The sequence below is a fragment of the Alternaria infectoria genome (assembly GCF_024043175.1).
Source record: "Alternaria infectoria strain BMP 0036 chromosome Unknown scaffold_1, whole genome shotgun sequence".
NCBI classification, from domain to species: Eukaryota; Fungi; Ascomycota; class Dothideomycetes; order Pleosporales; family Pleosporaceae; genus Alternaria; species Alternaria infectoria.
In genome coordinates this window covers 1,669,682-1,696,790 of record NW_026250690.1, presented here as the reverse complement: position 1 = coordinate 1,696,790, position 27,109 = coordinate 1,669,682, and the positions used below count along the sequence as shown (strand labels likewise).

General features: G+C 53.3%; 11 protein-coding genes across 11 annotated transcripts; 5 read left to right on the top strand and 6 right to left on the bottom strand.

Annotated features, from left to right (window-relative positions):
• Positions 1 to 791: 791 nt before the first annotated feature.
• J4E92_000590 (uncharacterized protein) lies at positions 792 to 3,374 on the top strand (the record flags this gene model as incomplete). The annotated part of the gene is made up of 1 exon (XM_051492005.1): positions 792 to 3,374. One exon carries the CDS (start codon positions 792 to 794, stop codon positions 3,372 to 3,374), a length of 2,583 nt encoding a protein of 860 aa, XP_051357517.1.
• A 726-nt stretch (positions 3,375 to 4,100) lies between these two features.
• On the bottom strand, positions 4,101 to 5,827 carry J4E92_000589 (uncharacterized protein; the record flags this gene model as incomplete). Its single annotated transcript, XM_051492004.1, has 2 exons — positions 4,101 to 5,634; positions 5,688 to 5,827. The coding sequence occupies 2 exons, from the start codon at positions 5,825 to 5,827 to the stop codon at positions 4,101 to 4,103; spliced, it is 1,674 nt and encodes a 557-aa protein (XP_051357516.1).
• Positions 5,828 to 6,761: 934 nt separating this feature from the next.
• J4E92_000588 (uncharacterized protein) lies at positions 6,762 to 7,875 on the bottom strand (the record flags this gene model as incomplete). The annotated part of the gene is made up of 4 exons (XM_051492003.1): positions 6,762 to 7,134; positions 7,245 to 7,335; positions 7,454 to 7,711; positions 7,818 to 7,875. 4 exons carry the CDS (start codon positions 7,873 to 7,875, stop codon positions 6,762 to 6,764), a joined length of 780 nt encoding a protein of 259 aa, XP_051357515.1.
• Positions 7,876 to 8,800: 925 nt separating this feature from the next.
• On the top strand, positions 8,801 to 10,118 carry J4E92_000587 (uncharacterized protein; the record flags this gene model as incomplete). The annotated part of the gene is made up of 2 exons (XM_051492002.1): positions 8,801 to 9,142; positions 9,201 to 10,118. 2 exons carry the CDS (start codon positions 8,801 to 8,803, stop codon positions 10,116 to 10,118), a joined length of 1,260 nt encoding a protein of 419 aa, XP_051357514.1.
• A 253-nt stretch (positions 10,119 to 10,371) lies between these two features.
• Positions 10,372 to 11,619, bottom strand: ATP25 (ATPase synthesis protein 25 mitochondrial; the record flags this gene model as incomplete). The annotated part of the gene is made up of 1 exon (XM_051492001.1): positions 10,372 to 11,619. One exon carries the CDS (start codon positions 11,617 to 11,619, stop codon positions 10,372 to 10,374), a length of 1,248 nt encoding a protein of 415 aa, XP_051357513.1.
• A 498-nt stretch (positions 11,620 to 12,117) lies between these two features.
• Positions 12,118 to 13,668, top strand: NMD3 (ribosome-binding protein; the record flags this gene model as incomplete). Its single annotated transcript, XM_051492000.1, has 1 exon — positions 12,118 to 13,668. One exon carries the CDS (start codon positions 12,118 to 12,120, stop codon positions 13,666 to 13,668), a length of 1,551 nt encoding a protein of 516 aa, XP_051357512.1.
• A 1,216-nt stretch (positions 13,669 to 14,884) lies between these two features.
• On the top strand, positions 14,885 to 16,183 carry J4E92_000584 (uncharacterized protein; the record flags this gene model as incomplete). Its single annotated transcript, XM_051491999.1, has 4 exons — positions 14,885 to 15,004; positions 15,053 to 15,185; positions 15,238 to 15,700; positions 15,748 to 16,183. The coding sequence occupies 4 exons, from the start codon at positions 14,885 to 14,887 to the stop codon at positions 16,181 to 16,183; spliced, it is 1,152 nt and encodes a 383-aa protein (XP_051357511.1).
• A 301-nt stretch (positions 16,184 to 16,484) lies between these two features.
• On the top strand, positions 16,485 to 17,679 carry J4E92_000583 (uncharacterized protein; the record flags this gene model as incomplete). Its single annotated transcript, XM_051491998.1, has 2 exons — positions 16,485 to 17,240; positions 17,299 to 17,679. The coding sequence occupies 2 exons, from the start codon at positions 16,485 to 16,487 to the stop codon at positions 17,677 to 17,679; spliced, it is 1,137 nt and encodes a 378-aa protein (XP_051357510.1).
• A 97-nt stretch (positions 17,680 to 17,776) lies between these two features.
• J4E92_000582 (uncharacterized protein) lies at positions 17,777 to 20,609 on the bottom strand (the record flags this gene model as incomplete). The annotated part of the gene is made up of 10 exons (XM_051491997.1): positions 17,777 to 18,193; positions 18,243 to 18,403; positions 18,455 to 18,964; positions 19,023 to 19,088; positions 19,143 to 19,166; positions 19,221 to 19,447; positions 19,533 to 19,560; positions 19,622 to 19,670; positions 19,722 to 19,852; positions 20,441 to 20,609. The coding sequence occupies 10 exons, from the start codon at positions 20,607 to 20,609 to the stop codon at positions 17,777 to 17,779; spliced, it is 1,782 nt and encodes a 593-aa protein (XP_051357509.1).
• Positions 20,610 to 22,546: 1,937 nt separating this feature from the next.
• Positions 22,547 to 25,075, bottom strand: J4E92_000581 (uncharacterized protein; the record flags this gene model as incomplete). The annotated part of the gene is made up of 3 exons (XM_051491996.1): positions 22,547 to 24,519; positions 24,568 to 24,879; positions 24,928 to 25,075. 3 exons carry the CDS (start codon positions 25,073 to 25,075, stop codon positions 22,547 to 22,549), a joined length of 2,433 nt encoding a protein of 810 aa, XP_051357508.1.
• A 338-nt stretch (positions 25,076 to 25,413) lies between these two features.
• Positions 25,414 to 26,427, bottom strand: J4E92_000580 (uncharacterized protein; the record flags this gene model as incomplete). The annotated part of the gene is made up of 2 exons (XM_051491995.1): positions 25,414 to 26,354; positions 26,421 to 26,427. The coding sequence occupies 2 exons, from the start codon at positions 26,425 to 26,427 to the stop codon at positions 25,414 to 25,416; spliced, it is 948 nt and encodes a 315-aa protein (XP_051357507.1).
• Positions 26,428 to 27,109: the final 682 nt, after the last annotated feature.

Genomic DNA, 27,109 nt, shown 5'->3' with positions numbered 1-27,109 from the left:
CTTCCTAATCTAGAGGTCATCTGAAGGTCATTTGTGGCGCGATCGCCTGGCAAGAAATCAAGGCTGCCACCATCACGCGATATGGTCTGATTCCCATGCGCAATCATGTCGTGATTATGTGAAGATGCGGCTTCAGCGAAAGTGCAGGCTGAAGTCACACGTGCTGGACCCTAATATGACGCACCTGCTAGGCACTCGTTCCCGCAGCACTTCTTGGCGCGCATCTCCCAGGGCTCTCTCGAAGAGGCCCGCACCGCTCGCGACCTGGACTCAAAACCACAACAAACATCTGCGCTATCAACCGCACCCCCGCTGCCTACCCCCAAGTATCCCAGAGCTCTCCAAGACATTTGCATCCCGAACCTGCTGTTCTGCTGTTAGCAGTGAGCTCGCAACCGTTTCTTCTCCGCTTTCTGTCGCCGCACACCCCTACCACGTTGCATCCCACCTCGAGCTCCCTCACCTCCTTCAACGAATTGCGACACGCACGCGTCTGCTCAACCTTTATATTGCGACCGCTCAGCATCACGCCATCGTACACGTCTCTTTGAACCGCAACCGTCACCGAGGCCGCATATTTAGTCCTCGTAAGGGCTGCAGAGCGGGCACTGTTCAATTGCAAGCGAGTCAAGCGATTCACCACCCGCCCGCTTCAGGACGGCCTCCTCACCCATCACCAATAACCAAACACTACACCACCTGCTTCTCGGTCTGCCTCTCGTCCCTGAGTAAAGCAAGCCTCGCCTAGCCCACACACACCTGCTCATTCGCGCTGCATCGAGCTCGCGAGAATGCGGGGGCCTACCTATTCGGAGGCTGACCTGTTGGCTTTGAAAGAGTCTCCCCTCGTCAAGAAGCCGGACGGGCTACCTTCAATCCAGCAATGGATGGATGTGCCTGCCGACCAAAACACCAACACTGGCCACGCCAACAACAATGGAACTATGCGTCGCACTCGGGCCGCTCGAGACGGAGAAGGGGCTACGCCAAATGAGCAGCGACCGCTGATCAACCCCATGGGCCAATTCGGTCGGCGCCAGAGCATGCGTAAGTCTTCTGATGTTCAGGGTATCAAGGCCGCTATTGACGCGCTTTTTGTAGAACCTGGCGAAGAGACAGTGCTCGGTCCGCCAAAGCTAGCCTTCCTCTCGGCGCGCACTCCAGCGAAGGGCGCAGGCGATACAAAAGAACGCACAGGCTTCACCTCTACAGACGGAGACAACGTTGGCGACCGCTTTCCAAAGAACGACCGGTGGACACGGGACCGCGAAAACGACCGGAACCGGGACAAGGGCTACGCCAATGGCCGTCGGGTTCCACGTGAGGACGGTGAGGGCTGGACAAATGTCAAAGGACGCAAGAGTCTGGGTCAAGAAGATTTTGAGCGCTTTCACCGTAATGGCGATCGCAACCGCGACAAGCACGAGGGGGACCCCGAGATGGACGTAGCCCCACGCCGTGGCAATCGCGAGCGAAACGAGCCGCGCTGGGGTCGTCGCGACGATAAAGATGAGGGTACAAAGACCGGCGTCCAGGGCGGTTGGCGCGAACGAGACCGAGATCGCGAGCGAGACAACGGCCGCGAGTGGAACAGGGGCGGTAACCGTGGTGAAGAAGACCCAGAATGGATGGACACCAAAGTGGAGAAGAAGGAGTTCAAGCCTCGCACACAAGAGGACTTCCAGCGCTGGAAGGAGCAAATGAGGGCTAAGGATACCCCGGCTGGCGAAAAAGAGGAATCAAGAGAGGTTCCCGCAGAGATATCTACGGCTGTCTCAATCACCGCTCCGCCTATGTTGACTGCGCCCCTGCACGCGCCTTCTGCGGCCGAACCTACACAGGGAATCCTCTTCGGAAACTGGGGTAGAGACAAGTCGGCAGAGATCCCACCAGCAGAGACCATCTCGGCGAAACCCAAGCCAGATAAGAAGTCGAGGTTCATGACAATGTTTGCGAAACCGGAAGAGTCGCAAGCGCCCAGCCAAATGCCGGTCGCGGCACCTGCATCGCCAGCACCTGCCATGGAGGCGAACGCCGACAAAGAAGGCTTCCAGCGTATCCTCCAGATGCTTGGTCAAGTCAGCACTGGGCCTTCCCCGGGACCCCAACCCCCCACGAGTATGCCAACACCAACGAACGGTATGAGACAGGGTGGAGGCGTCTCGTTAGACTTCCATCAGCAATCGCCGCCGCCGGATCTGCAGCATGGTAGACCACCTCCAAGGACACTCGAACAGCAGAGCATATTGGAGCACATCCTGGCTCCACGTGCCGGCCCACCGGATTCTCGACCTTCACAGCAATCCCGCTTCAACAGCATGTCACCAGAAAATGCACTTTCCGAACAATTCAGACCTCCACGCCCTGACTCCGGTCATCCAGAAGATCACTATCCTCACCAGCCCCCGCCGCAACGTGGTGCCCCGCAAGATGCAAACCTCGCAGCTTTGTTGAACAGTCGTCAGCGCGAGGATACGCAACGCGATCAAGTCACGAAGCAGCGTGAGCGTGACTTCCTATTGAATTTGATGCAGCAACCTTCTCGCGCTACACCACCGCAGGTACAGGGTCACAACTTGCCTCGCCCATCTCAGGAAAGTCATAACATGCCCTTCTTCGAGCAATCAAGACAGCAGCCTCAGCACCCTGCTCAACACCAGGCCAAGGGTCGTGGTGGTCTGCCCCCAGGTTTCATGGAAGACCCTCGTATGTTCACAGAGAACGAGATGCTGCGTCGTGAGGCTGCCGATCGCCAATTGGAGCTTCAGCATATGCAAAGACTGCAACAACAGCAACAGCAACAACAGGAGTCCATGCGAGCCAAGAACCAGCGCATGCCAATGGGATATCCCACCCCGGAAGATCCACTTATGGGCCTCCAGCGCCGCAACACAGGAGGTGACCCGCGCATGCCAACCAATATGGGTATACCTTCGCAGCCCGTACCGGATATGCCATATATGGGCGGACGAGGTCAACCAGGAATGCCGCCAACACCGCAAGAGCGGCCGAACATCGCTCCGCCACCAGGATTCGGCGGTCCAATGCGCCAGCCACCTGGCCTCAATGGTCCCAACCCTCAGCAAATGGGACCTGGAGGGCCGAGCTTCTCAGCTGGCAACACACCGCTTGGTCATCCTCCTGGCTTCCCGCCCGGTGGCAGTATCCGCGGATTAGGCTTTCCAGGCGGACCAGGAGGACCCGGTGGTAATGGCATGCAGGGCCCACCTGGCTACTTCCCACCTCCTGGCTATGGCGGCCCCCCAATGCCCGGTATGCGAGGTGGTGAAGATCCACGCATGATGTTCGACGGCCAATTCGGCGGACCTCCACGCCAGCAGCCAGGTCGTCCTGGGCCACCCAACATGTACTAGCTTCTCGTACAGTCTCGACTGAAGGGCTCACCTTCGAGCTTGAATGTATTCGGGGTTCATAAACCATCAACTTTACATTGATTTCAGCAGAATGTTATAATGTCAGTTCTTGGCTTCAAGCGTAGCGTCGGCGTCGGGGATGCTGTATATTTGGGTCTGGGCCTTCCCTTTTCTACAGCGATATCTCCCTGGAAAAGACAGGATTGGCATGTCGTCAGATTTCAGATGTGGTGTGTCTGATCTCTGAGGGTTTTATGTAGGTACGGTCACTTGGGCACTCTAATGTATAGAGGGGCTACGAGGCACGAGACGATGCCATCGCAGCAAGAACAAAGATGTACTGCGCTGCTGCAGCGTAGTTACACGAAGAAAGAAAGAAACAAGAAGAAAAGGCCAGCTCGTAGATCATAGAATGTATCGACAGTTGGTGCAACTTCACATCCCCGATGCGTGTGATCCGTATGTGACTGGAAGCTTAGTCTGATAATGCAATGAATCAGGCAGAGCGATTCTAAAACAGCTACGTGTGCTCATCTTCATAGAGCAGGTGAACTCCGACTTGACATACGCAGCATATACAGTTGTCGAAGCATAGAAGAAAGTTGAATTACATTGCTCGTGTGTATCACTAAATGATGAACGCCAGAAGATATCCCCCACCTTAACCGCATATGTTCATTGACATCATCCAAGAGTGCTACATTACCAGCTCACTCCTCAGCTCACTCACAGTACAAGCATACCGAGTAAGCTGCCCGCAGCCAGAACAGCATACGCGCCCATGACTAGATCGCCGTGGGGGAAGAAACCAGGCGCGTTGACGCTGGGGGCAGCACCCTCAGAACTGGAGCTTGCTGCACCACCGCTGCCGCTGCCACCACTAACAGCCGCAGTACCCTTGCCCGTAGCCTCAGGTACACTACCATCACCCTTGTTGCCCGCAGCACTCAGTAGCGAGGCACAGTTGCCCGCAGTGGTTGCACTCTGGATGCTAGCTCTGCCTGAGAAGCTGCAAGCATCTGCGCGCTTCTTCTGACCAATGTAGTATTGATTCGCGACGAAAGCAAGTTGGTCCTTGGGGTCGCAGCCGGAGTAAGCACCGAAGTCTCCGGTCGTGGAGTTGCGTGCAATGCCGTTGCAGTAATCTTCGTTCTCGCCGCAGATGAAGTTGAAGTCGTCGGCGTACTTGTCGTCATCGTCGGATTTGTAGACGCACTGCAGGCTGTCGACCATGCAAGCGCATAGCTGGGGGTTGACGTTGGGAGGCAGTGGCGAGGCTTGCGCGAGCCATGATCCTCCGACTGAGGGGCAGGCAGGTGCCGAGTTGGTGGGTGTGTATTCAGAGCGTTGAGTAATAGTTGGAGTGGCGGAGGCGAGCTGGCTTTGTAGAGATGTGAAGTCGGGGTAGGGCGATACGCTGGCGCCATTGTCAGCGAGTGAAACGAGTCCGTAGTCGTTTTCACCCATAAACCACTCGTAGACGATACCGCCAGAGAAAACGTCAGTCATGTTGCCGTAGAGAACCTCGACCTCGGTGAATGGACGGCTGGTGGGACCGTCATCCAAACCTTCGATGCATCCGTATTCAGCGAAGAAGACAGGGACGGGGTAATCGGAGAAGAAATCGACGCGCTCGCCATAGGAAGAAGAAGCGTAGTTGCTGTCGCCACACCACGAGTAGACGTTGTAGCCCCAGAAATCGATGGAGGTCTTGTTTCCTGAGTCGCCGGGCTGGCACGCGAAGTAGTGCGCAAGCTCATTGCGCGACGGCACATCGGCAGTCGCGTAACCCACACCTAGCGTGTTGCGGTAGTCTTGGTTTTGGATATACGTCTTGGTGTCACGGACAGCAGCCTTGACAAATCCGGCGGCAGCCGTTTGGTTATCGCTGCTGACGTTCTCGTTACCAGCAAAGAAGCCAATGACATTCTTGTATTTGCTCAGCGCGTCAATAACCCCTGTGTATCGCTGATACAGCGTGACGTCCCACTCTGGGTTGTTCGACTCGATCGACGTGCCAGGCTCTCCCAGGTCGGAGATGACATAGATGTCTGCGCTGGCCAGCTGCTCCATGCAGTCATCGTGGTTTTGGGTCGGATCGATAGCGTATACGCGAATGACATTTGTGTAGATCTGCTTGAGGTAGGGAATGTCTCGTCGGCAGGCGTCGCCGTCGGCTAATGGATCTGTGTATTTCGTATCGGCGCTTGTCGAGCCATTGGGAGAGTAGTTCTGCTGGTATGCGACACCCTTCAGATAGCTTGGATGCTGTCAGTATCGTGCTCTAGACTGGCAGAATGGGCGTGTACTCACAACTGCGAGCCATTGTTTGTGTAGAAGAAATGTTGGCCATAGACCTCAATGTCTGGTATGTCGTCGTAACTGGCTGCCTTTGCCCCGCTGGTGGCTAGCGCTGCCACGGCAGCAGAAACGATACCCTTCCACATTACCATGCTGATTGTCGATAGCGAATGTAGGTAATGAATGAATGGGTATTCGAAGCTTTCTCAGCGCAGTGCTTGGTAGGCAGTGCGCAAAAGCTTGGTTGCGGAGTGAGTGGATAATGGACAAAGAACCGCAGTGTTTCCGGGGCAGCCGGAGAGTTATTGTTTTCCTTGGTTTTAGGGAACCCGGGACGCGTGTCTTACGGGTTACGGCTGGCTGCAGGTACTATACTATTTCTATCACTTGGGTGGCTATGCTGACAAGTCGCCCGGCCCGAGGTGGCGACGTAGGCGCTGATGACGCTGCTGTCGTTGTTTGGTGTGGGGCTGTCGATTGGGCGATCTATCGATTAGTCGAGGGCTAAGCTTTTCGGGAGCGTTTAGTGGGTTTGCCTTCCCCAGTTTTCTTCATTCTTGGTTGGCGTCGCGCTGTGCTGCTCAAAATCGGGCAGACTTTTGACTTGTCCGTTGCTGCGTGCTACGTGCTGCGGGAGTTGAGGAAGCGACACGCGACGCAGGTCCAGAGGTCCGCCATCAGCCGCGCATACCCCGTATCCGTATCTCGCTTGTTACGATGAATGATGCAAGGATGGCTCCTCAGTGCCGAGGTCCGCCAATAGTAAAGAGAAGGAGCAGGCTCTTTTGACAATGTTGTTACTATCGGTGACTTTTACAAGACTGGATGGAATGCCAACTGAGTGGAAAGAAATAGGTATCGTACACACGACCTCCGTGCCATTTGCCAGCGATGATGACTGGGCGTTCGGGAATAATACCTAGGTACCCTCACCATGGCAACTAGTCGCGGCCCTGCAGCCCTCACCTCGCCGCTATCGCACTACCATCTCCATGCACAAAAAGAGCCGACGTAATGGTGTACGCAATCTGCGGTCTTTGATTCGTATTCCGCAAAGAGAGAATCAGTTCAGATGCCCCTGTTTCCTCAGAACACCCTCCCAACCACAAAAGCCTCAAACACGGCGTTCTCAAAAGCTTCTCTCTCAACCACACCACCGAAGCCATAACACCGCACTAATGCCACCAACTTCTCTTTCAAGCTGTCCCACCTGTATGCCTCCAGTCCCGCAAATCCCTCTTGTCGCCGGATATAATCCCACGCCTGTACTGGCGTGACTTCGCCGTCTTGAAGCGGAACATAACTAGACAGTGCTAGAAGCTGGTCGATACTCGCATGTGGAACCTCCCAAGTCGAAGGAGAGAACTGTCGTTGCCCAGGTGGTGAAGGGTGGAGATGAAAGAGGCATGCTGAGACAGTCAAGGCGTGGCCGGTCGAAGCAGAAGTATCTGTGTCGGATCTGCCAGTATTGGGCGAAGCCACATCGATATGTGGTAAACAGGGAGACTCAAGACTATACGTAGGAGTTTAGTGACGGCGCAGTGAGGAAAGACAACAGGGATCTCATACGTCAAGACGAAGTCCATCCCAACAAACTCTGGGTCCATGTTACCCATGCATATCGCAGAGCCACCAGGCGAGCCCGTGGTGGATGTGTACCCTGATAATGCGGAGCCAGACAACGGCGGACTTATGAGCTGTGCCGAGCCGGCTGCATGACAAGTGTCAGCTACCACGGATTGAGAACACTTGTCGTAGCCCAGCCGTAGTGTACTTACGTAACGATTGCTGAGACACTTGCTGTGCGTATATCTGTTTCCGTCGGTTCTTTTTCTTGTTCTCTTCTTGCCCAACGGTTAGAGCGATCCTCTTCTCAATCTCCACGTTCGCTCCCTCTTCCTGTTGAGCAAGTCCTACTCTTGATCTATCGGGTACGGCAATGCCGTTTTGAGTCAGCAGACCTTTCAAGAAAGCGACCTCAGAATACAGCGCCTTGGTTTCTTGCGACAATCGAGCTTCATTTGCGCGGAGCTGGACTACTTCACTTTCGAGAGAAGCCGTGTATGCTTCTTTGCGCTCGCGATGTGTTCTGATTCATGTTCAGTAGAGCACCTGACGTATAAACACGGAAGCGCAACGTACTTCTGCGCTCGTCGAACCTGTTCTCGCCGCCTTTGTCCTGGATTACGCGTATCGCCATCGTCTGAATACAGCGAGATGTATGCTTAGCGACCCGTACCTGGAGCTTCGTAGGCCCTGATTGGACATACCGTCGGGAGAACTCTTGTCGCCTTTGAAAGGCTTGAAGGTGAACTTCATCACGTGCACAGCCTGTATGGTGCTCCGGTATTCAGATGTGGTGTTCTGTCAGCCACCCGATAGGAAGACCGGAAATGGACCACTGTGCTTATGGCCCCAAAGTGCAGAAACCTGATAGGTAATCAGTCTCTCTCGGAAGACAAGAGCGATCAAGGCGACGAAGCTGCGCGTGCTGCGCAGATGCCAAGTCTAGTGTTCCCATTATGCCGTATCCATCTCAAATGTCGCGCCAATGACAACGGCCCGGTTGACATGTCTGACGGGCGCAGTTGAGACACGGTGTCACAAGTCAAATTGCGCGCCCTGGCCCTGTTCTCAGCTGGGAATTCTAGGCTAGCCCTCTCTGGTAATTGCTTCAGAATCAAATTTACTCGTTCAGGCAATAGATCGACGAAGCGCTCGCTTGACACGGGCACCGTTTCGTATTTACCGCATACCCGATATGTACCATCTCTTCGCGCTGCATTTTCCACGAAACCAAGCGACGGGTGGTGCGGAGAATCCTTGTAATCTTCAGCCTGAGGCTGTAGAAGTGGCTTGCTCCCCCGGTCGTCCTCTGAAATTATACGCCATTCCGGATTAGGCAATCTTGATCGAATAATCGCGGTCTCTTGGAACGCAATAGTATGAGGATTTGGTTCCAAGGCAGTTTCTATAAGAGAAGGATATGTCTTTGATGATGGGGCCTTCAACAGATCAGCTGGACTCTCTATCTTACCTTCTCCACACACTCGCTCTCAGGCTACCCATTCACACTTCATCATTAATCTCTGTTCTGTCTTGACGCCGTACTCAACACCGCAAACATGTTCACAAAATCATTCCTCTTCGCTCTCCTTCCATCGGTGGCGGTAGCAGCACCACACCAACGACCCCGTCCAGACGCACACCAGGGACAACAACAAGGTGGAATGAGCTGCATGCAGCAGCAGAGTGCTGGAAAACCTGCTGTCGGCAAAGCCATCTACATGTTGACTAACGATGCCGAGAACGCTGTCGTTGCGCTGCCCATTGGAGCCGATGGTATGCTTTCGCAAGGCAAAGTTATGAAGACGGGTGGTGCGGGTTCTGTTGCTGTCGATGCAGATGGCAAACCCGCGACGCCTGATGCATTGGTTGGCCAGTCGGCATTGACTGTCGTTGGGAGCGTAAGTTTAACACATCTCCGGAGAATATGGACAAGAATGTCGGACTGACGAGTCTCAGAACCTGTTTGCCGTGAACGCTGGCTCCAATACGCTTACCATGATGACCATATCAGCCAACGATCCCACATCACTCGCCTGCGCCGGCAAGCCTGTAGCCATACCTGGAGAATTTCCCAACACCGTCGCAGCATCTGCAAAGAACAAGCTCGCATGCGTGGGAACCACGGGTGCACTAGCTGGAATATCATGCGCACCTTTCTCCGAGCAAGGGCTTGGACAGATGGACGACCTCCGGCCGTTCGACCTCGGACAGACCACTCCCCCCGTTGGACCCCTAAACACCGTGTCGCAGGCGTTCTTCTCATCCGATGAGTCCGCTCTCTTCACGACCGTCAAGGGCGATCCAACCGTAAACAACACAGGGTTCCTCTCCACCTACGCAGTGCAAGCTTCCAATGGCGCCGCCGCTCTCTCGAAGAAAGACGTTCGCAGCTCACCCGAAGGAACCGCCGTGCTGTTCGGCTCAGCTACCATGCCCAACGACCCATCCTCCCTCTTCGTCACCGACGCGTCCTTTGGTGCTGCCGTCCTATCGGTAGACTCTCAAGGCCAAGCGACAGTCAAAGGCTCCCAGAAGATCGACGGTCAAGCAGCAACCTGCTGGGCAACAATTTCCGATGCAACAAAGAGCGCATTCGTTACAGACGTCGGTGTCAACCGTGTTGTGGAGATGAGTCTAGATGACGCGAGCATCATCATGCAGCTCGATCTGTCTGCTAATGGCGATCCTGGTCTGATTGATCTCCGCGCTGCAGGCGACTTTGTCTATGCCTTGAGTCCTGGCAATGGAACCACCAACGCGGCGATTACAGTGCTCGATGTTTCCGGAGGTCAAGGGTCAATGAAGCAGGTGCAGCATTTCGACCTGGGCGGAATGGCAGGAAAGACCGCTCAAGGTATGGCTGTGATGATGTGAGGGGTCTGCTGGTGTCTTTGTAGTATGTAGTTTCTAATTTTGTTAGTTTTTATATGTATCATACTCGATGTTACGTGCGCGCTGCTACGCTGCCTGTACATCATGAAAGCCAATTATTTGCCATAACACTACTATAGTGTGTCATTGAAGTCTCTTTTAGTGTAACGTCCTGCACCATTTCAATTCGCACAGGAGCGAGTTCTACAGTATTTCTACATTTTGTACAGGTCGTTCAGTCGTAGCGTTCGTGCACTCATCTGAGGCCAACTGTGTGTAACCGGCGTATTTGTTTCCTCTTTTCTGGGTTTGAAGCGGGCGGAAAGAAATCACCAGGAGTGGGACGTGGTCGGTGCATCTGTTGCGCGGGTGTCGGCGGGCTGGCAGACTTGCTAGACTCGGTGGGCGACGTGTTGAGTGCCTGCGGCGACTCTTGTGTTCGATAATCAAGATCTTCGGCATCCTCTTCCAGATCTTCGATGTCTTGCTCCAGTTCTCTTAGTGCTTCATCGGCGGTCTTGTCCTTCCTTTGATGTGTCCTTAGCACTCCACCCCACAATGTCTCGAGGTCTGTCTCGGCTCTCTTCTCTTCTGTGAACATCTGCACGACTACATTGACGCCAGGCTTGATGTCTCTGAAACCGACAAACTGTTTCACATCATCTCCGGGCATGTGCGTGTCATCGGGATGCGCTTCCAGTTTCCCAAGTGTGCAACAGATCCAGCCTGTGCGTATACCGTCGTCAATGTTGCCTTCGGGTGCGGAACCACCAACGTTTGCCAACATTCGCATGCGCTTGGCCTTTCGCCTCAGCTTGATCTTCAGCTCATTGCGACCCAGCAAACCGGCTGCATTCGCCTTCAGTCCGTGTTCGCGTCGAAGGTATCGGCAGAATCGGTCGGCTGCTACGTGGAGATGCTTTTCCGAGCGCGCTGTTGCGATGAGCATGATCAGCTTGGGGCCGAGCGCAGGCGGAGGGTCAAGATTTCGCAGGTCGAGCAATTGCAAGTCGTCGAGACCGGCCGTGATGGAGACATATTCGAGAAGGGTGGCTAGGAGAGGTGGCGGGTTCGGAGGGAGGTCTGGGATCTGGGCGGGATTCAATGCGGGCGACGGGACCGATGACTGTTGTCTGAGATACCACGGGATTGCATTGTCTTGTTGGGAAGGTGGCGTTGTAGATGGCGAGGCCTCGGTCGCGACTTCTGGCGCAGCTTCTTTCCAGCCCTCGGAGGCGTTCGTTGTGGCTTCCTGGGATACAGTGTCCTCGTTAACAGGCTTGGAACTGTCATCGAGGAAGGCGAACCCGGGATCGTCGGTTGAAGGATCGTTCTTGTCTACCCGCCGAAGTGCACTCGTACTGAAGGCGCATCGTAAGACTGTCGAAGGCGCGGTGCGCAAAGATGCGCCATTGGGTCGGGGCACTGAGGTAGATTGGCGAATCTGGGTACTCCGACAGGCATTGCAGATGAACCTAGAAGAGGCAGCCCTAGAGAAAGACATGGTGTGGATAGAGCAGACACGAATAGTGGCATGGCACTGCGCAGTTGGACTTTCTCGATGACATCGGTGTTTCGTAGCACCGACTGTGGGCCCCTACTAGCGTCCTATGAACTTCCCCATCACATGTCTAGCCTTGTAGCACCAGCATTGTGATGACAGCACGCTATCGTGTATAAACGATATCCGTCGCACGAGTTATAAATGGCACTACTATAGAGTGAAAGCTCGCTCATTCTGTGTCTATGATAAGACTGACAATTGTCTTCAGCGGTTTAGGTAGCGGGATGCATCTGCCAAGAGAGCTAGTGGGGGCGAAAGAGGGCTTGCGGCGAACTTTTGAAAATCATCGGGCACGCGGGGCACCAATTTCAAAGCAGTCACTGACTGTCCGACTCACACCGACCGCTGCTTCTCTCCTTATATATCCTTCCCCTGGTCCTCTGATACCTAGAGGGACGCGCACTATCGAAACCTCTCTATCCAAACACCACCGCACACATGGAGGGCGTCGTGATGGATGCTCAGCGCTCTTTCGCGCCTGAGCCCAAGAACTCGGCCACGATTCTCTGCGCAGACTGCGGCGCGCCGGTTGACGGCACACTCTCGGGCGCCTTTTGCTACGACTGCATCAAACTCAAGACGGACGTGACGGGCGGCATCCAGCGCGAGGCAATCCTGCTCATGTGCCGCGACTGCGACCGATGGCTCTCCCCGCCCACCACCTGGGTCGTCGCTGCCCCCGAATCGCGCGAACTGCTCGCTCTCTGCCTGAAGAAACTGCGCGGTCTGAACAAATTGCGAATCATCGATGCCGGCTTCATCTGGACTGAGCCCCACAGCAGGAGGATCAAGGTTAAGATTACCGTGCAGTCGGAGATCAACGAGGGCGCCATCATGCAGCAGAGCTTCGAGGTCGAATACACACAAAACTACAACCAGTGCCCAGACTGCGCAAAGAGTTACACCCACAACACATGGAGGGCCTGTGTGCAGATCCGCCAGAAGGTGCCACACAAGAGGACCTTCTTGTACTTGGAGCAGTTGATCCTCAAGCACGGAGCCCACAAGGACACGATCAACATCAAGGAAGTTCACGACGGCATCGACTTCTTCTTCTCCCAGCGAAATCATGCCGTAGGCTTCTGCGACTTCCTCAAGGCCGTCATCCCAGTCAACATCAAGCGCTCCGAGGAGCTCATCTCACACGATATCCACACTTCAACCAAGAACTACAAGTTCTCCTTCTCCTGCGAAATCGTACCCATCTGCAAAGACGATCTTGTAGTCCTCCCTATTCCCCTCGCAAAGAAGATCGGCAACATCTCGCCCCTCACACTCTGCACCCGCATCGGCACCTCCATACAACTACTCGACCCTTCGACCCTCCAGACAGCCGATGTCGCCACGGACATCTATTGGCGCACACCGTTCCGACCCCTCGCAGACGTACAGGAACTGACCGAGTTCATTGTCCTGGACATCGAGCCTCTGGGCAAGTCAGTAGGCCGCCACTTCCTCGCCGAAGCCACCGTGGCCCGCTCCTCAGACATGGGCGTCAACGACACAACATACTACTGCCGCACACATCTTGGTGGTATCTTGCACGTCGGCGACTCGGTCATGGGTTACCTCCTCAGCAACACCAACTTCAACAACGATCTCTTCGACGTTCTCGAAAACAACAACAAGTACGCGGCCGCTATTCCAGATGTCATGCTTGTCAAGAAGTACTACCAGCGATCCAAGAAGAACAAGAACAAGCGCAACTGGCGCGTCAAGCGCATCAACAAGGATGAAGGCGAGATGCTGCCCCGTAAGCAAGATCAGGAGAAGATGGAGCGCGACTTCGAGATGTTCTTGCAGGACGTCGAGGAGGACCAAGACCTGCGCGCTACCATGGCGCTATACAAGGCGCAGCAGGAACAGAAGCAGCGCGACGCAGATGCCATGGAGACTGAGAGCAGTCTTGGTGACGATGAGGATGAAGGCCTGCAGATTCCGATGGATCAACTGCTGGATGATTTCGAGGAAATGAAGATGCACGACTGAAGTTAAAAATGACGAGATCAATGTCGCATGAGTTATGGCGTTGTGGCTTGCTGCATCTACGGGCGTTTGGCGGGTAAAAGGGACGGGAAGTACCACGTTTATAGAATTGTCGATTTCATCCAATGTCGACTGGGCATCTTGTCCTTCAATCTCAAAATACTTTCATTCACCTCGCCATTTCGTTCGTCGCTGTGGCTGTAGAGGTTGTGACAATTCTACTGCTGCAGGTGAAAGCAGGAATTGACATCGTTCGCTATCATGATTCTCGTGGCCTCAGCGCGGCGACGTAGGTGCCGTATCGCTAGCTCAGTGCGGCTGGTAGTGATGGCGACAGTTTCACCAGCTTGCTTCAAGCCTCTCTGAAGGTTCATTTTCAGGCCTCACACAGCTCAACAGTTTACACAAGATCGGCACGGATAGGCCCGGTTCTGAACTTTGATCAAGGCTTGATGGTTCCCCTTGCCCACGCCCAGCACCTTCCGCGGGGATATCCTTGATCACGTCAACGGATGTGTGCTGCCTACTGCTGATGTTGCAGGCGATCCGGATCTGCAATTGAAGGTTGCGCCATGTGTCATGCGCTACTCAGGACAGCGAAAGAGTTGGCGCGGCCGACTCAACAGCTAACCACCTGGGCACCTGCGTGGCGATGTCGAGATTCTCCGTGAGCTCGAAAGTTCAATGCCACAGTGTTCCACGAGTGTTCTCTGTCATTCTAATTTACAGTTCCTCGCGCAATCTACGAGTAGGCTTTCCGGCTCTTGTGGTTACCGGTGCCTCGCGTGTCGCACCATCGCCGCCAGCTTATCCTGGCCACACGCAATCCTAGGTAGTTCAGGAAATAAGACTCGCTCCCGTCCGAACGGCTTCTCACCGCGCTCGAACGAGGTTGCGGGCTTCGCTCCACTGAGTCGTATAGGGTCAACTTTGAGTTTCCTGAAGTTTAAGTTTTGGCGGAGAAAGGGCCGTCTTCATCCATAGCCGTACGCGACTCAGCCGGCATCGCTAGCAGAGCCGGCTGAAAGACCAGCATGCGCAAGGGCGTTTCTGCCACTTGTGAACATGGGGTAGAGCCTCTCTTAGGGACATGACCTGATGCGTAAGTCGCAATTCCTCAATTCGCAGGTTGAGTAATCGATGCCTTTCGCACGCAGGCATACTACGACATCTGTCACATAATTATCTTAACGAAGCTCAGCTGAGATACTTGCCCGCCATGGCCGACGAGTTTACTCGCATTGTCGAGGAGATGATGCTAACTCCCCCGAACCCAAATGCGCCCTTACCGCTGGCGAACAAGAAAAGCACGATGTTTGGTGTCTCGATACCATTCCACGTAGGTCCTTCTCGACAATGCAAACGTCCTACAAACTCACCGTCATAGGTTTTGTGCTGGATTGTCGTAGGCTTCCGTCTTCATACTCGCCTGCGAGTTGTTCGTGAACCTGGTCTCGATGACCTTTTCGTAGTTCTAGCGGCCGTGTTCAACTTGATATCTATCATAGCCTTCCTCCACGGTAGGCTTGCACGACTCTAAACTCATGGTCGTTATACTAATTTCTCGCGCAGGCACCAATTATGGCATGGGTCACCATCTTATCTACACCTTACGAGAGTTGCAACCAACCATGATCTGGCTGTATATCACAAATGCCGCATATCATACGACCACTGTCTTCATCAAGATATCTCTACTCCTACAGTACCTGAGGCTTTTTCAGCAGGGCGCTCGCCGCATCATTTGCATCGTACTTCTCGCGTTGGTGATAGTATGGGGCCTGACTTTCTCATTTATGGCTTGGGTACCCTGCTTTCCAGTAAGGAACTTCTGGGATCGACAACCTGGCTCTAAATGCTACGGATTCGGGTATCGCACCATCATGGAGGCGAAACTCACGATCCTCGCGTTTGCTGCGACGAACATGGCGTTCGACATTGCAATATTCCTCGTTCCGATCACAGAATACTTTAGGAAAGATCTCAGACGGAAACAGGTGCTTGCCATGACTGGATTATTCGCTCTCGGTTCGATGTAAGTGCAGACTCTGAACACTCCAGCATCACCACTGACAGACGCAGTGTCGTACTCATGGCTATCCTCCGCCTTTGGAGCACCTTCAAAAACAGTCAAAGCATGACCCAAAGTTTCGATTTCACATGGTGGTACCCCGAAGTCCTCATCATCTCCTGCCTCGAAATCGACTTCGCGATAATGTGTGCGTCCATGCCCATATTCTGGCCCACCGTCATGGCTTCCTGGACCCAAATCTTTGTCACCAACGAGGTCCGCGTCACGCACCACGAACGTCTTCCCAACGATAGCCGCGATAACTTCGAGTTAGTCAGGAACACGTCGTTGAAGAGCACAGGGAGTGCGGAAGAATTGGCAAGGGTCACGAGCGAAGAGCAGGACACGGTGTATGGTGGATTTGACCCAGAGACGGGCAAGGATGGCAGATTTGCTGCTATGCGAGTAGAGGTACAACCGCAGGCGCAGAGGACGCGGAGACTCTGAACAGCATGTTTCCAGGAAATCCAGCTCATGGCTTTGACTTTGACACTTATGTCCATACGTGTGGTCGCAATTCGGTACTTCCTCTGTCCGACACGCTCGACTTCTCAGCATTGAGAATGCCAGGTGTGGATCGTAGCTGCATGGGCCCCTGCAAGAAAGATCATCAAGGCACAGCTCGATAAGCTGCAAGCCAAGCCCACTCCACACGGCATTTGACCTCGGTTGCAATGGCTCGCCGCATCCTTCATCGACATCTTATCTCCGTTCCTTCAGTACGAAATCCTCATATCAGCACGGTATAATGTTGCTACATTTCCTTGCGTTGCTCGTCTCTTTCGCGACGGCACATAACCATCATCATGCGGAAACGGAAACACCTGCAGTCCGGACATTTTTCTACGTCGGGGGTGGCTATAGTGAAGATGGCAAGGGTGGTCATATATTCAAGGACCAAATGTATGTCGAAAAGTTAACGCCAGTGTCCACCAAACAACATGATACGGATCCTGTTGTTCTCATCCACGGACAAGCGCAGACGGGCACAAACTTTCTCGTGAAGCCAGACGGAGGGATATCATGGAGTTCAAGATTCCTTGAGGCTGGCCATACCGTCTATATCGTGGATCAAACATTCCGCGGCCGCTCCGCCTGGGCACCAATGACTGGTGCTGATGCGCCGTCGACTTATCCTGCTGAGCTCATTCAACAACGCTTCACTGCTCCACAGCAATATCGCCTCTGGCCCCAATCCACCCTTCATACTCAATGGCCAGGACCGGGAGTGATGGGCGATCCTATCTTCGACGCTTTCTATTCTTCCAACGTCCAATTCATCCTCGACGCCACTTATCAACAGAGCACCATGCAAGCAGCAGGAGCACAGCTTTTGGACTCAATCGGTACTCCCGCGTGGTTGCTTGGCCACAGCCAAGGAGGTCTTCTGCCGTTGCTCATCGCTGATGCACGGCCTCATCTCACGAAGGGCCTCCTCTTGGTGGAGCCGACTGGTCCGCCGTTCCAGGAAGCAGTCTTTGGATCTGCAGCAGCGAGGAAATGGGTAGGTTTACCAATCCTTCCGTCTCATTTGAAATGGCTGCTGACTTCAAAACCTACAGGGCTTGACGGACATACCGATGAATTATTCGCCTCCGGTCACTGACCCCGCGATCGACTTAGTGCAACAGGTTTATCAGCCTACCAACCTGACAAGTAACAATGCTACTGTTCCTTGCGTGTTGCAAGCAGCCGAGCCAGCTCCGAGACGACTTCACAATCTGGCCCCTTTGCCCATTCTTACCGTTACGTCGGAAGCTAGCTACCACGCGCCGTACGACTACTGCACTGTCAACTTTCTCAAGCAAGCTGGCTGTTCTAAGGCTGAACATCTTGAGCTTGGCGAAGTCGGCATTCATGGCAATGGGCACATGATGTTCATGGAGAAGAACAGTGATGAGATATGGGAACGTATTCATGATTGGATGGGGGCTGCTAAGTAAATTCCTATCAAGATACTCAATCCTCAGTACCAGCGTGTTGAGTTACAAATCCACAGTCTTTAAGCTACTCTTTCAGCTAGCCATCTACATAACCCGCCTACTTGTCCATGGTCTCACATCTCTCATCCATTTCAACGTTCATGTCCGTTTTGCTGCGCTTGTTCCGGATATCCGTCCAGCCCATGCCCAAGCTGGCAAGGGTAGCCAGACATGCTATGCCTACCAAGAAGTAAAAGACATCGCGCAGACCCTCCGAGTACGCCCTTAGCACGCCATCTAGTTCTCCAAGCGGGACGAGGGCTCGCACGGCACTGGCACTCGATCCAGCATCAACCGCTGCCTGGGGCGATATCATGGGCGCGTAGCGTGTGATGGCGGAGCGGAGTGTCTGCGCAAAGATCGTGTTCGCGATGACGACAGCGATAGATGTACTGAGGTTCTGGAAAAAGACGACGCTGGCCAACGCGACTGGGTATTGGGCCGGAGATACGGCGTTCTGCACTGCAATGATGGCCTGAAAGCGTCAACGATGCAACCCCAACCTGTGCAAGACTTGGACTTACTATCTGCATGCCACATCCTCGGCCAGCGCCCAACAAAATCTGATAGCCGATCCAGACCGAGGCGCTCGTAGATGCCGTGAACGTTGACACGAGACCGTTGCCGATTGCGGTGATGATACCACCGACGAGCGCCCAGGGAAGATAGTAGCCCATGCGAGATACTATGAACAATAAGCTACCGAAAGCATGGGTTTGATAGTGTGGAGACATACCTGCAGCACCCGTAGCGATAACAACGAGAAGTTGGCTCAATATACTCGGCAGTACGTGCACACCACTGTCGGTCGGTCCATCGCCCTTCACGGCCTGGAAGTATGTCGGCATCCAAACACTCGCTGTCATCATACAAGTGATAATGCAGCTGGCATACACGCAACTCGTCCAGACGATTCGCTGTCCAAGCAGCTTACCCGGAAGCATAGCTTGGTCACCCATCCTTCTCTCCCAAAGTATGAAGAGGGTGGCGCATGCTGCCGCACCACAGAATAGTCCGATGACGACAGAGGAGCCCCAGGCGTACTTGCCACCACTGCCTAGCTGGAGGGCGAGGAGCAGCATAACGGACGGAGGGACGAAGAGAGCAAAGCCGAGCAGATCGAGGTCGGGTATAATCTTTCGGACGAGGGACAGAGTGATGCGCGGCTTCGTCGTTCGTTCGGGAATGGGGACGAAAGCGATGATGGCGGCTGCCACTCCGCCGATGGGTAGGTTCATGTAGAAGCCTGCGTTTTGGTCGCCGTCAGCTTCAGAAACGCAACAAGATACGCGACGTACACCAACGCCAAACCGCATGCTCAGTAAGAGCACCTCCAATGAGCGGTCCTGCAACAATGCCCATTTGCGCAGCTATTGTTTCGTCAGCATCCAGTCATGCCGACTTCCATCATGCAGTATGCTTACTTCCGAGTACTATACCGGTGTACACTGTCGCATCACATTAGCATTCACCTTCTGACATCCATGGAATGAAGAACGTACCCGGACTCTTCTCCATAGGCACAGCCCCTGCTAAGATGGTCATAGCGCCGTTCACGATACCAGACGCTCCTAAACCTGCAACGACTCTTCCGGCGATGAGGACGGCCGAGGAGCTGGCGACGCCGCAAAGTAGGGAACCGAGTTCGAACAGAGATACGAATGTGAGGAACACAATCTTGGTGTTGAAGTGTGTGTAGAGCTTGCCGGAAAGCGGTTGCAACGTAGCTCTGGTAGCGACATCAATAAGCAGTTCGACGTGGTTCACTCAGACTTGGAAGGGAAACAAAATGTTGGTTGAAGAAGACGACGTACGAAGCGAGCGTAAAAGCACCAATGTACCCTAATTACAGATATACAAAGTCAGTATACGTCTCACATCGCGGTTTCGCAGTTACACTTACAGCCTACATCTGGAAGCGAGTGGAACTCGGATGTAATGCGTGGTATTGCCTAATACCATCAGACTCGGAATATCATACCAGCGATACAGGTGATACATACAGTACCCATGATTGAGGTGTCGAGGCAGACGAGAAACGTAACTAGCGTCAGACTACCGAGAAGGGTGAAGAGTTTTGGACCCTTAAGGTATCGATCTGGCGGCGGCGTGTCGCGATAGCTGTCCATGTTGACTGGCTGCTACTTAGGTATGTTCAGGTTCAAGTAGAATTTGTCTAGGTTGTTGTAGGTTTCGAGCGAAATGCAGTAAAATGTTCGTGTCCAAAAGGCCAACGAGCGATAACGATATGCGATGATCAGGTAAGAACAGGTTTGAATGGCATATATAATAGGAAGTCGCATGTTGACCTGTGGCTTTGTCCATGGATCGGGTTTCGGGCGGGTTTGACCTGCATATCAGGCAGCCGCAGCCGGAAGTTAGGTCAGATCCTTGCAAATCCGCCCATGAAATCCGTCCCAAGCTTCTCGTAATACCCTATTGATCATTTAGAGCCTGTCTCAGGTGTAGCTTTGCGTCCTTCACCATTCGCGCAAACGTCTGTGAACTGATCCATCCAGACCCACTCACATGGCTCAAAGATTGAATGCACTAGGCATCCAGAAGTCATAAGAAAAGTCCAGTGCCCCAAAATCACCAAACCCACCACTCCATCCATCCGCTGTGTTACCCATGTCGTCATTGTGCTCCGTCGTTGGGAGTTTCCAGTTTGGTGCCATAGCCCTTAGCGTTTCCGCAGCCGCAGCAAAAAGAGTATCCTCACCCGTCTTGGCCTTGAACTCCATATTAGCCTGCTCAGCAATCTCGGCAAACCTCTCAAGACATTGCACGATGTCGAAGCTTGATTGGACGATGGGTGGTATCCAGTCTGGGATTCCTTTGAGGCTGGCGAATCTGTACAAGGTCTTGATACAATACGAGAAAACGAGCATCGATGGAGCCGTCAGACCTATGACGCCGCCATTCCAAGCGTGTTCTCGACAGGCTTTACTGGTCTCTAGAAGCTCCATAAAGTACTCAATGCGCCTGGGCTCGAACGCTAGATGCGACACTGACAGCTCATCCGTAGGCTTTGTTAAGAGCGCAAGATCGTAGATGGCAACCTGGGCGGTTTGAGTGAGACCGATAATTAACCCTGGAGTAAATAAATAAGCGCTGGAAGAGGTGACGAATTGATGATCTTACAGTGCTGTAGAATCTCAATAGGAAGTGAGCTTTTGAAGTTGTTAAGCGCCAATATTAGAGGGTCAATAGCCATCATAGCATGCCTTGCTGTATTGTGATCGTCCGAAGCTCTTCGTGATACTTCGGCGGCGCTGACAACAATCTTTGCCAGACGCACAGCGGCGACCAGTATGACGTCTCCTTCACATTCTTTGTTCTTACTGAGGTGATCGCATGCATCTTCGATCTGCGACGACCACAGCATCAGGTCATATTCGAAGATAACAGCAACACTTCTAGCGTCAGTTGGGCTACGATGAGTTCTCTCGCAAACTTACTTGGCGCATAATATGAAAACAGATAGAAATGCTCTACTGCCCTCGGTCTTCCGAACTTCCTTGTTATCAACACGAGGGCCTAGGCTTGGGCATCCCGCGGGTTGCGTGGGCTTGTCGAGTCGGAGATCGCTAACCAGCGTTTTTGCAAGACCGCACATGGAGCCCAGGAACTGTTTTCCATGGGTGAAGTACGGTGACCTAACAGCATTAAAGTTGGAAACACTATACATGATCTGTGTCCTTACCAAGCTATGCACATGATGATAGTCAAGAGCAAGTCAATGCTCCGTTCTCCCTGCACAATGATCCTTGAAGCCAATTGTTCTCGTAAGTGCTTGCTCAACTGGCTTTGCTTCGTTGTTGCTTTGGTGAGTATTGTGCGGATAGCATGGCAAAACAGCGGGTATTTGAGATAAAGCTCGTCTGTGGTAGTATTCTCCGACATAGGCATGAAGGGGAAATAGTACAGATAACTCGTCCTGAAGTCGTGCACCTGATCGCTAGACAAGTACTTGTCGTGGTCAAAACCATCGGTCCCCTGGTGGGGAATTATGGAAGAGTCGGGTGTTAGCACGAGCTGATCATTGGGCGATATGGTGAGGGGCGCTGTGCGCTGTGTTCGAAGCAAAGAGACGACTTCATCGAGTTTGTCCTCCAATTTTGACCTCTTCGGCGCTTGGTTTGATCTGGGTGCCCTCCTGCGCACAGCTGATGAAGCTCTGCACTCTTTACCTAGGCGGTGACATCTTTGCGTTCAAGTTAGCCCGAGTGCGCGGAAGGTAGCGATTTGGGCCTACATCAACCTAAAAGCATGCAAACTAGGTGGCCTAACGTCGATGTAGGCTCCAGGGTGTTCGGCGTTTTCTTAGGTTGACGTGCATCCCCGAGTGTGATTGCTCCATAGTGAGCGTTTTGATCAAAAGGATGGCGCACCTGTCGCAAACACCGCCGTCGCGTAACATACATCGGCATTTCGCTTTAACGCAGTTGCTACATGCCTGACCATATGGCGCAGGGGTCTTGCCTACTGCGTTCGTTTCCATGATAGGATTTCGTCTGTATAGTAGGTACTCAATCTGTATGCGAAGAAGACGAGCTTGATGGAGTTGGCTGTGCACGCGCAACGCGCAAAAGGGCGGGATTCGGAGCGGAATGACCGAAATTAGGCAGCCAAGTGGACCCAATTTCGTGTTTCGCCCCCCAAACAAGGGGGACCGTTCGCCGTTACTACACGCCACAATGAAGGTGAGTAGGCATCTCTGACTCCAAATGCGACCTGGTTGGTTTCGCGAGGTAAAGAAATAATCATTTGAATAGGGTATGTGTCCGAACTCCAGAGTTCCTAACGCCGCAGATCATCCCGCCCCTTACGTCTTCACCTTCGCCTTGCCTTTCCTTAGCCTCTCGAATTCTTGAACAATTTCAACAGCTCTCAGGTCAGCCTCGGATTTCCGGCCCATCCACTCAGTCTCTCCCCGTTTTGCCGCCTTGATGCGCTTTCTCGTGCCGCCTTTCGCCAAGTACTTCATACTCTTCACGATGCCATCTCCAGGGTATGCTATAATCCCAAAGGTTGCTGCGCCAGTCTTCGTGATCAGTCCGGACATTCCCTTGCCAAAGCCCTTTGCATACCCGATCGCACCCTCTTTCTTCCCACCCTCATACGTCTGACGGAAGGGATCCGAGAGGCCGTCGGCAAAGCCATGGATGAAGGTCTTGCCACCGACTTGGAAGCCAGAAAGAGCGCCAGTGACCTCCCCATGGTCTTTGACTTCTTCACCATACAACCTTGGCACGTTGCGAAAACCTTCTGTGGCAGCGAGAGGGAGGTCGACGATGGTACCCTTATAGAATGCACCTACAAATCTACCAAAGCCTTTGGCAAAGCGACCTGCGGCAGCTGCGCCGCTTGAACCCGGCTTTCCTGAAGACGCTGAGGCTCCTGAGAATGCAGCAGGGTGTTTAGGCTCAACGAAGGGATCCACAACCATGCCCTTCACTGCCATACCCATGTCTCCGACAATGCCAACACACGCCGAAGTTGTACTTGTTATGGGGTCCCAGCGTTGATTGGTGATGATGAAAGGATCGGTTTCGTGGTTTTCGAGATCGGTGGGATCGATGGAACCATTCTCGATGAGTATCTGTGCCGCTAATTTGGAAAGAAGGATGGATTCTTTCTTGACCTTCCACGATGCCACCTGTGTAGGTAGCAGTGCGCATCGCATAGTCTCGAGAGGCAGATTGGTGTGGAAAGATTGTACTGCTGCCTCGACGCCTCGCTCATTCGCCATCTGCGAAGATAATCCCCGTGCGGCCTGCTTTGCCTCGCGCGTGAGACAGAAGTGGATAGCCGCTGTAAGGTTTTCGGCCGTCAGAAGTTTGTGGGGAATAGGTTGAGGACCGGCTCCCGCTGCTGCTATCATCTCTCCCCAGAACGGCTGGTCTCCAAAGAACGGAACGACAACAGTAGGACATGCATTACGAAGTCCGCACGCAGCTGTACCTGCACCGCCGTGATGTACCACCGCTGCAACATGCTGAAACAGCCATTCGTGTGGACAGTCGCCGATGAACAGAACGTCGTTATTGTCGTTTGGTAAGTCGCCTCCAAGGTTACTCCATCCTCTAGAGATGATCGCTCGGATACCTAGGGCGCGCACGGTTTCCAGGATGCTTGATGTCACCTTTGCTGGATCGTCGAGGACGATGCTTCCGAAGCCGATGTAGACCGGCGGAAGTCCATTTCTCAGGAATTGATCAATTTCCGGAGGCGGCGTGTACGGCGTTGGTTCGCGGAAGAAGAAACCACAAACATCGATATGCGCTGCCCAATCAGGTGGCTTCGGAACCAAAGCCGGAGACCAGCAGTACGTAAAAGGCACTTTGAGTGTAGAAGCAAGTACAGGTCCGACTGATAGCGGCACCTCTTCAAGGTCCAAGGAATGTCTGAACCCATTGATGACATCACCTAGACCCTGCCACGTTAGAAATTCGACGACGCCATACGATGCATAGTTGATGAGAGCGGTCGAGATTTCGTCGCTCTTGAAGTTCGCCAGCGGATGCGGAAAGGCTCGGGTGCTGCTCCAAGGCATGGTAAACATGAGATGGAGTGGAATGCCCAGAGCTTGGGCACAGTGTACATGCGCGAAACTAGGCGGGTTGGCGATGATTGCGTCTGCCACAAATGGCTGTTGAGTTTTGATGTCCGGTTCGATACATGACTGCCAGCAGCCATAGAGCATCTCGGCGACCATTTCCCTTTTCTTTTGGATATCGCCTTCGCGAAGACTCTTCATGGACGGTATCAACCCTGGGTTCTTGACCATGTAGGCCACTGCTGCATGTTAACGAGGTACGAACGGACCTTTACAGCACAACATACTGAGCTCTTTAGGATCCCCGCCAATAGGATAAAACTCCAGATTTGACTCCTTTACGAAGCCTTCGAACGTGTTGTGTGTCGCTATGCGGACACGGTGGCCGTTCTTTTGTAACTCTTGTCCGAGGGCAATGAACGGTTGTACATCGCCTCGACTTCCTACGACTTGGATGACGATGTTCAGACGGATACTCCATAGTCGGCTAACAGTGAATCTTCGGCTTAGTTCTGGTTCATCTTTGTCATGCTTCGGTACAAGCTTGACGAGTGTTTTGGTCAGTCGCGAGTTCAAGTCAATGTCGATGCGACCGTCATCTGCTCCCCGTCAGCGTAGTTACAGATAATAAGACGAGTTGCGCTTACTCGTCACTCCAGTATCTCCTGGTTGTGGTATTGAGCCCGTCAGCTCTTCCGCAGTGTACGGCGGTGGTGCGCCGAAATGATATACGTCATCGTCGCGTTCAGAATCTACTGGTATCGGCGCTTGGGTGCTATCTGGTCTTGCTTTCATGATGAAGGGCAATTGGGTGAAGTGAAAAAGTATTGCTTCTGACCCAATTCTGGCAGCCGGCGACTTTTATCATCACGGTTTTACTACGCAATACGCAGATTACGCAAATACGATATACGAAGACCCGTCTCCGGCTAGCGCGAGATCACGGATCTTCCCGCAAGTCTAGCCTGTTCCATAGTTCTAGCGCTCCAAGACGCGTCACGCCGGGCTGAGCCCGGAATCGGCCTCACATGAGACCAAGAGAGAACTGGGAAAAACTATCTGTATTGTTTAGACAAGTAACGGGGTCCTATACAAAATGTAGTTCACATGCATGAAGCAGCACTTACACCAGCTCAATCAGATTCATCAACCTCTGCATGCGCAATCGCCCACCACCCTCGAACGATGCTCTTCTCGGCTGCGACGCCCGTCAATGGCTTCCTACCCATCTCGAATTGATGGCGTTTGAGTTCGTTCACAACAAGCGCCAGCTTCGCCAGCCACATATCTGAAGGTTGACCCTCGAAGTGCGGACCAACAAATTCACATGCAAATTGTTGCGCAAGATCGAGCTTCTTTTCTTCAGGCCAGGGGTCCATTAAGCCATTGCGTGCAAGGCCTTGGGACACCAGCATCGTCAGTCCATGTAGCAATGGGAAGAGTCGAGCATTTTCCAAGTCGGCAGCTTCTTCGACATCTTCCCACTGAACCAATGGGTTGTTGACACCCAAGCAGCGGTTGGCTTCCCACAGTAGTATGTTGATCGCCAGGCTTGTCTTCCTCTCGATCGCGTTGTGAGCGTCCCAGAGTAGAAAACAGAATCGAATGAGCGGAAAAGCCATGGGTTGAGGACTGGCACCGCGAGAAGCGGTAATCGCGTCATGAAACGGCGAGAAATAATCGCCAGCACTTGCTGCATCTTGCAAAGCTTTCTGCAGGATGTCGTCTCCGTCGCTCGTGTAGCATTTCTTGAAGAAGTGTAGGGTGTCATGACGCTCGACATCAGGATCGGTGTTTGCGACGCTATCGCGTAGCTGTTCGACGAAGGCGTTGAGTTTGTCCCGGTGGTCCGGTATAGCAGAGCTAATGTCGCCGAGTATTGACAGCGCTCTCTGCTCGCTGTCGAGGTTTGTGATCGGAACCTGACATTCTGGGCATTCGGCACCCTTGATTCCAATGCTGGGTATGTCAGGCCAAGTGCTCTTCAATTCGACGTCGCCACCGTTAAGGATGATCGAAAGACAACGGTAGCCAAATATATGCCCACAGGCTCGTAATGCGGCCGGCGCGTGATCTGGACCGAAAGCTCTGTTACAAAGGAAGCACGTTGGTGATACCTGCAGGTATCTGCTAACGTTACCAGCCATGGCCGATTTCGATCTGCAGGTAAGTTGTGGGCTGGCGGTCAGCGAGGGTAGAAAACGTGTCAAGAGAGGTTCTTCGCGACTGGGTGTATCCATGCAACTTTGTGAATACTTGTTGCTTCATCTACCCTGTGAACGAGCAGTCACAAGAACGCGTTGTGCCAAGTTGCGCAAACGATTTGACGAAGAATTCTGCCAAAGATGCATTCTTGATGACCCTGCGCATCTCGACAATGGCTGTCTTCAGCTGGGTCTTGGAGCGCATGTCGGAGCATCGGGAAAACACGCAGGTGGCACCGATCTCAGCCACCGCCACCTAGGCAGTCTTGTCCCCGACTGCTGCGAAGTAATCTTCGGAGGAGAACGATAATGAATTTGTCAGGAAAGTATGCTCTCCAGCAGAGCTGCAAAGCGATTCATTCACCGCGGTATAGCCGACGTTCAGGCGCGGAGAGTATACCTAGGTACCGCCGCACTGGCGTCGGAAGGAAATGCGCCTAGGAACGGGTGTTTCGACGATTGTCAGATACGGCCTTGGCGATCTTGGGCTTTCAGATGCCCCAGCATCTCGACTCGACGCTAAATGCGCATCAGAAGGCCGAACGTTCTCTTTGCCTGAGCTTGCCTTTGTATTCATGGCGGACCTGACTGTGATCTTGTAGAGTCTGCTTCGGGCATAGCCCGA